Below are 7965 nucleotides of genomic sequence, written 5' to 3' on the forward strand. Positions count from 1 at the left end.
CTGAAACTAGGTTCAGTACCTAGTTCCCAGTTCAGTACTAGGTTCCCAGCAGCATGGTTGTTCTTTAATTATGAATATTACACCTTGAAGGATGTCTTTTTTCTAATAGAAGTCTCTAAGGGAGGAAAGGTCATGCAAGTCTAGGGTCAAATAACATCTGCAAACACACATTATCTGCTTGAATCCATCAAAGAGAGCAATGAACAGGGCTGGTTGGCTTGGATTCACAGGAAGTGTTATTGACTGCACCCTTCTCTCAGATGCCTTACTTGCAGTGGGAAAAAGAGTTACAATATCAATAAGCAGCTTAAGTTGAGGTGAGTGCCTGGTGGAAAAACGTGACTTGTGTCTAAAGCAGAACATACTTTCTGTTAACTGTTACTTAAAAAGAGAAGTTACTGGAATGCAACTGCTGAAGACAAAGAACGGTGCATAACCACAGAGTAATCTGAGCTTCAAAGTTCCTGTGACAAGACAATGGTTTCTGATCTTGCCAGAAAACATGACCTATCCGTGGTACTACATCAGTTTGTTTTTTATAACAGTTCAATAGCAAACCCAACATAAAAAAACCTCCAACACCCCAGAATGTTCCGCATACTGAATACTTGTCTGTATTGACCAACCTGCCAAAAATTCTCTCTTTTGAAGTAGAAGAAAAGCCTGAAAGTCTGAGACAGTTTTATTCTTGCTTCTTAGCAACGTGGCCAGTTTATGGAAAAGACTCCTTCTGAGGGTGTGAAAATGGACTCTGAGGTAGATGGCAAGCCCAATTGCAAGATATGTTCTTTTATTGTAGTAGTAGGAAATTTTCCTCAGATCAGCAGAAGTATTTCAGTGTAAAAATACCCTATGTTCTAGCTCACAGAATCTGTTCTGGTCACCATATTTCTTTTTGTGCCTAAATGTGAAGTCTAATTTTACTTCACAGTTTTAATTAAGACTAAAGTTCATTATGAAATAGCCTGATAAGAATTAGCAGGTCCTTACATGACCTGAGTCTCAAATAAGAAACATCCTCAGCCTGTGTTTAATAAATAAATAAAGTAATACTGTTCATTTGCATTATACCAACTGCTTCTACAAACTCTGAAGTTGGAGGATTATCTTTCTAATTTCCTGTTGGGGATGAAATAAAGAGGAATAAAAGCATATGGAAGCTCAAGAAATTTTTTCAAAAAATAAAATATTTTTCAAAGAAAATAGGTGGAGCTCTTTCTCACTAGACCCTGATTTCAGATAAAGATCGCATAAAATAAACAATTAGAGCAAACAGAACACCAGAGGTAGGTGCAAGTTTAATTGAATTTTTACCTGAGGATTGTGCTTAAATTTTGCAAAATAAAATGCTGAGATGGTTTAAGTAGTGTTAGAGGGCCAGGAAGGGAATTAATAACCTCATTAATTCTATTATGAAAATGGGGAAGACTGGACCAAGATACTTTTAGAAGAAATGAAAATGTGATTGCCTCCAGGCTTGCCTGCTGAGGCCTGGGTTTACGTGGTTGAAGTCAGTATATGCTGTACACTAACTTGTAAACTTCAGAACAAATCTTTGTTCTTTCTGTCAGCAAGTTCTGTTGATGCAGTTTCAGTGTATTGTACAACCCAATGTAACTTGGAAAATGGCTGTATTAAGGTAGAAAACAGAATGTTTTCTCTCTTGGTACACAATGTAGCTTTTAAGTGGGTTAGTCAATTAATTGGTTCGCAGGAAAAAAACTCAGTTTAGCCTTTTATCGTTGGTTTAAGAGGTAAAACTTTTTATGATGAATGCTTTTTTACAGCTAGAGTAACAGCCCTGTTTTCTTTCTGGTTTAAGCAAAACTATTTAACAATGAGTTTTCATAAACAATTTTGTTATTCTTCAATGCAATACATTCAGTCAGGAAAAAAGCAGTCTGAGTTTGTTTCTAGTGAAATATCCTCACCCTGAGGCAGCAAGTTGCCATTTCTCTTTCCCTCAAGTTTTCATTTCTTCATAAATTAGTAAACACTGAAAACACCAGCTGTGCTTGCTCTGACCAGTCATCATGGAGCTTTGATTGGTACATAACCCACATGCCAAGCTTTTATGTGGCCTTTTGGTTGTGAGGTTTGTTTTGACAGACAGTATCCCTGAGGCTTAGGTTCAGACAAATCAGAAAATGGTCCACAGAGCAGAAATTAAAGAATAATTTCTCTGTGCATATGATGCCTTTGCCAGCATCTAAATACAACTAAGTGTATGAAGATCAGAATAAAACATTGTATACACTCATAAGAGGAAAGGTTGCAGAAGAAATGAATGGAAATCTGTCTTGCAATGGTGGTAATGTATTTTTAAGTGTTATTCTGTTATTGACGGTTTGAAAACTATTTGTTAAATAATGCATCCAATTTCCTCCTTTGTTACAACACGTATTTCTCCATGACAGTGCTTTCTAAATGCCTTTTTTATGTTCTGCTCAGCTTAGACTATACCTATAAATATTTCTTCATCTTTGCATTTTCAGTTTCTTTCTGGGACAGCTGTGCTTTTGAGATATGATCCTTGTTATTTCCATACTAGATTGAACACTAATTTGTTGTGTTTGACACACATTATTCATCATGAGGTTTGGCATCAGTGCAAAAGTTATTGCTAAAAACTAAGTGCACTGCAACTACAGCAAAGCCACGAAATAGTGTTCCCAATAGCATCCTATTTCAGCACAAGGCTGAAGCATGAGAAGATGCAATTGTGGTGTGAGATCTGCAATGCAGGAAAAACACAGGCTTCTCAGATCGGCTTCTTGAAGGACAAATAGATTCCTCCTTTAAAATCAATTAGACTTGCATTTACAAGTCTGGTATTACTTCACTCTACGGAATTATATATTGTGAAATGTAACAAGTTGCTGGGTTTTTTTCCCCCCACACGTGCAGAGTACTCGGTATCCCTGCTATGTACGGAGTTTCAGGCCGCGGACAGGTCCATGGCTTAGTTTGGGGGTTTCTGTGGGTAGTAGCTTAGCAAGGGATGCCGCATCTATCCCAAGGGTGTAAGACCCGCTCACCTGGGCCGGCCCCAGGCTCTGCCTAGCTCAGTGTCCTGCCTCTAGCGGCGGCCAAAGGGGATGCCGGGCGAGTCCACGGGAACAGGCGCAGCCTGTGGTGATGCTCTCACAGGACATCCAGCCCGCTACGGATATTATGCAAGTCGGTTTTAAATTCTGTATGTAGCGACTCTGCGGGACATTCCATAGATTTTCCGAAGTGCCCTCTGAAGGCCGGGAAGCGGCCGGCAGCCACAGAATCCCGTGGCAACCCGTTCCCTCGCCCGCGCTGTGTGCCGTGAGGAAGCGCTCCTGCCGAGCGCCCTGTCCGGCGCCCGTGTTCGGAGAGGTCACTGCCCCTTCCTCCCGGGGGCTCAGCTCTAGTTCCCGGGACACGAACCCGGACACACATCCATCCCATCACGCCAGCCGGGCTGCCCCGGCGCTGCCGCCGATCCGGGCGGACTGGCGGGGCGGCGCTGTGGGCGCTGCGGCGGCGCTCCGGGCGGCTCCCTCTGTGGTGCCACCGGCGTGGGCGGGGGAGCCGCTTCCCCTTCCGCTGCCCTTGTTGCCGGCGGGAGGTGACAGGACCAACAGCCGCGATGTGGCGGAACGTGCTGGTGAGGCCCGGGGACAGCAGCCCACTGCCGCCGGCGGTGTGGGGGCTCCCTCGCCGTGCCCGCCCGGGCGGCGGGACCCGGCTGTGGTGACCTCCACCCCCGCCGGGCGCTGCGGAGGGACCTGCGGGGGTCGGGGGGAAGGTATTGCCCTCCAGGTCGCGGCCCATTCGCTCCGTGTAGTCCTGAGATTTAGAGACTTGAGGGGACGGTGCTGAGTCAGGGGGTCTCGGGTATGCTTAGCCTGTCTCCAGGGAGAGATATTTTATAGCGTGTTTATTTGGGATGGGCGGGGGGAGGAGGCGTGTTGTCCCGTTACTTGCAGCCAACATCACCTGGGTGTTTGCCCTCCCCGTGCCCGCGTTTTTAGCGGTGTTAATTTTGGGGGGACCGGTGAGGGTTGTCAGTGTTGGTTGAAGGAGACCGCTGGCATCTCGCTGCTTTTGCAAATGGCTGATTGAGGCGTTAACCTTTCACATTTCAGTCTCCCACGGCAGCTCAAAGCTACAGCCGGCTCCTCAGCTTTGACACTTGACGCGTTAGCGAAGGCAGACTGCGCCAGCAGAAAAATTATATGCAGATCATTGCTTTTGGTCGCCTAACCTGTGTGATCAGACTGTCCTGATTTCAACTCAGGACACGGCAGAGTGTTCTTAAGCTGTGTGTGTGGCGGGGTGGAGGTGTCTCCCCAGCTCTGTGAAGGTTATTGCCTGTGCTGGGGGCTCACAGGTGAACTGCAGCCGTGACAGAATACCCTTGTCTTCTCAAAAAATGTTTGATATGAATATTATCGTCCCTTTTGTTAGTCAGACACAGAACATGGTGCTTAAAACTTAGATCTAAGGGGCAGAGGCCAAGATTTCCCCAAAAGGATGCTAACTGTGAAGATTATGCTGCACATCCATAAATCTGTTGTATCCTACTAAAAGTAATTTTCCTGAGTTTTTCCATTTTAGGTAATCAGTCAAACAGTCCTTTACAGTGTCTGTTGAAAGACTTACTGAATTCAAAACTAGTGGGGTTTGGTGACGTTTTGTTTGTTTGTTTTTAAAAGGCTTTCCTTTTTTTTTTTTTCCTGTCTCTTCCACTTATATCATGCTTTAAAAAAAAATTACCTAGTGTGAACAGAGCTGAAAAATATCCCTGTTTTAAAAACACTGTTTATCTTTTATTTCAGGCTCTTCGCCAAATTTCCCAGAGAACCATAAGCACTGCTTCACGCAGGCAGATTGAAAATAGAGTTCCTGAGCATCAGAAACTTTTTCAGGTATTGAGCAAGTTGAACAATTTTAGTAGATTAACAAGGTTTTAGTAGATCATAATTGCATACATTTTGTTTCTAAAGAACTGGTCAGACTCCTCTTTACACATGAAGAGAGCTCTTGAAGTCAGTTGTATGATTATAATGCTTGTAATCAGCAGTTATTTTCTGCAGACACTAAGAGTATTTGTACATGTACACTTGACTTGCTGTCTCTTCAGGGCTGTGTTACTCCATGAAATGATTTATACCTGAGTTTCTCATAAGTGTTAGGCACTATACAGAGATGAAGTACTCTGAAATGAGTTGCCATGGGGGAATATGTCAAAAGAACAAATAGAGAAAAACAGCAAGTGAGAGGACAGAAATACAGTGAAAAGTTAAGCCTGAAATCTTGCAGCTGTATCTGTAGTTCATGGATGAGCCCCATAATTCTTAATGAGGATGTAGAATTATTGTCTTGCTCAGTTATGAAAACCGTAAAGGTCTTAAGTAATTGGATTAATTCTTAGAAAATTACTTAACCTTTAAAAACAACTTCTGAATTACTCTGTTTCTGATTGATAAGGCCACCAAGTGAGAACTAGTGAAAGCAGGGAACATTTAAGAGCATACTCCCAACCGTGAGCCATAACCTGGAGGTATAGTTTCCTATTGAGGATGGACTGGGCTTCAGCAATGTGAAAGGGACAAAGTATATCAGAAGTCCCACTTTAATAGTTTTTGTATCTTGCTTTCCTTTCCCCTGAAAGAGAAAGCCAGTCTTCTGAGACACTGTGTAAGGAGCACAGTGTTGATTGTGGGCCAAAGGAGGAAGCAGGATGTTGGTGATGGGTGAGGTCAGAGGTCCTGTTTCTGCTGGTGGAGATCTCTAGGCATATCTCTTCCTCCTCCCATTCCTTTCTTGTGGGACAGCAAGTTAAGCTGGGCTGCGTTGCAAGTCACTAGCACGGGAGCCTGGATTGGATTTTAGAACAGTGTGAACTTGTGACAAGGGTAAAGATCATGGGACTGGTGCCCGGGAGTTTTACTTTGGGTGGAGCAAAACAGTTTCCTGTGTGACACCAGGTGCAGGCTCCTCCCCTTGTTGCTCCCAATAGCAGAGAATAACTATGCTGGAGATGATTAGGAAGCTTCTAGGGATGGTAATCACATCCTGTGCACCCGAGGGGGCTGGTAACTGGTGTCAGAAGTGTTTAGGCATCTGCCAGTCACTGCTATAGAAATGAACCATGCACATCATTTACTATACTCCCCTAGTGAGTGGTGTTCACCTGGTAGCAGAGTGAAAGCTTTAAAGACAAAGTGCGATCTAAATAAGGTTCATTGTCTTTTGGGGCTTGGAAGGATAATGTGGGGAAGTAATTCTTCTTCTGGGTAATTGTAGTTATATTAACACAATATTGCAAGAATTGTATTTAAATAGTTTATTTTTGTCACTTGTTTCCATTAGGAGGATAATGGCCTCCCAGTGCATCTTAAAGGTGGTGCAAAGGATGCTCTGTTGTATAGAACCACCATGGTTCTAACGACATTTGGTAAGGCTAATACTACAGTCTTTATGCTTTGGTGTAATTTCCAATGCGCTAATATTAAAATACTTTCTCTTTGGTACAATCTCCAACATGGCTGGTGTTTTCTCCGTAAATCAGTTACACAGTTCCTTTAGTTTGTTCTTTTAGAACATGCACAATGCATGTAGAGAAGGAAAAAAACCCACATTTGGACATACTGTATATATTTATTTGTGCTTTTTCCAAGTTTAGCTTTTCAGATGACTTTTTCCCACACTAAGTACTGTGGGCTGAATACTCCTTCAGAATTCATGTATAATGATAGAGATCTAATTAGAACTACTTAGAAAGCCTATTCTGAAAAGGAGAAAAACATAATTATAGCATATATGTAAAGCATTTTTCTTACTAGCCTGACTCTTCTTAGGGCTGGGCGATACTCAGCGTACTGAGTTTTCATGTAGTGTGGAAACCAGTGGAATTATATCCAGGGTTCATAATACTGCATATATTTAACCTTTATGTTGCTTGCTACCTAATTTTGAAATAGCCTCTAACCTAAATATGTTGACCTAATGGATTTTCAGTTCAGTTGCCTTAAGAATGAGTAACAATTACTTTATGATTGTCTGTGTAGGTTCCACAAACATGCCTCTCCCCACGTTTTTTCTTTGTTTCTTTATTTTTGTGCAGTCTGTGGAGAGGTATTTAGGATTTTTTTTCTCAAAAATATGAATCATCAAAAAAAAATAATTGAGACGTGGCTATGGAAATGTGTTTTGTCTGAACTGCAGCTGCTTGTTGTCAGTATTTCTTCTGGAACAAACTGCTAAGCTGACTTGAAAGGAATTCTGTTTGCCAATCTGAAAATATCTTTTCTGTCTCTTAATTCAGGAACAGTCTATGCTATTTATCATCTTGTTGTCTCTTCAATGCCCAAGAAGCAGAAATGATTCCAGTTCAGGATGCCTCAGTGATAACATCTCTTTGTCCAGTTCCATGTGACTATGGTGGCAGCTTATACTTATTATAAGCAGCTGGCTGAATGCTTGGAATCATAAATTAATTGTAACATGTTAACTGCAATCAATAAAGCAGTTTATACGTGGTGGTGTGGTGGTCTGGACTGTATCATGTGTTCCTGCATGTGAGCATCTTCAGTCATAGGCTTGCCGAGCTGGTGAAGAGAAACCAAAGGATTATTACTAAGTTTGCCAGGGGAGGAGAACCTCAGTCCATCCCAATCTTCATCTCAGTTGATGCCAGAGCCAGCCATAGATGCCCAGAGCCTGAAGTGGAACTGCAGGTCAGCAGAAGCACCTGAAGAGCAGCACAAAGGACTCCCAGATGCTGCAGCCAGTAAGTCAGAGTCACCAGAGGCACAACTACAGTGCCTCTGTGAAACACACACAGTCTGGGGAATGAACAGGAGGAGCTGGAGATGTGCTCACACCTGCAGGGCTGTCATCTCAGTGGCAGCACTGAGAAATGGAGTGCTGGCTCCTGCAGGTGGAGTGCTGGGATGAAGGACAAAGGCTCTGTAGGAAGGATGGGCA

General features: G+C 43.0%; 1 protein-coding gene across 1 annotated transcript; it reads left to right on the plus strand.

Moving 5' to 3' along the window:
* The first annotated feature begins 3507 nt into the window (after positions 1 to 3507).
* LOC114061679 (cytochrome c oxidase subunit 7A2, mitochondrial) lies at positions 3508 to 7521 on the plus strand. Its single transcript, XM_027892376.1, has 4 exons — positions 3508 to 3637; positions 4812 to 4901; positions 6349 to 6433; positions 7304 to 7521. The coding sequence occupies exons 1-4, from the start codon at positions 3620 to 3622 to the stop codon at positions 7360 to 7362; spliced, it is 252 nt and encodes an 83-aa protein (XP_027748177.1). The 5' UTR covers positions 3508 to 3619; the 3' UTR covers positions 7363 to 7521.
* The last annotated feature ends 444 nt before the right edge of the window (positions 7522 to 7965 follow it).

Source organism: Empidonax traillii, unplaced genomic scaffold (genome assembly GCF_003031625.1).
Source record: "Empidonax traillii isolate 1590-97213 ecotype Southwest subspecies unplaced genomic scaffold, ASM303162v1 scaffold348:size657943, whole genome shotgun sequence".
In the NCBI taxonomy this organism is placed as follows: Eukaryota; Metazoa; Chordata; class Aves; order Passeriformes; family Tyrannidae; genus Empidonax; species Empidonax traillii.

Bases quoted from the DNA above. Each gene is read 5' to 3' on its own strand.
- LOC114061679 (XM_027892376.1), top strand. The intron at 4,902-6,348 runs GTATTGAGCAAG...TGTTTCCATTAG, and splicing joins AGCATCAGAAACTTTTTCAG to GAGGATAATGGCCTCCCAGT. The intron at 6,434-7,303 runs GTAAGGCTAATA...CTCTTAATTCAG, and splicing joins CATGGTTCTAACGACATTTG to GAACAGTCTATGCTATTTAT.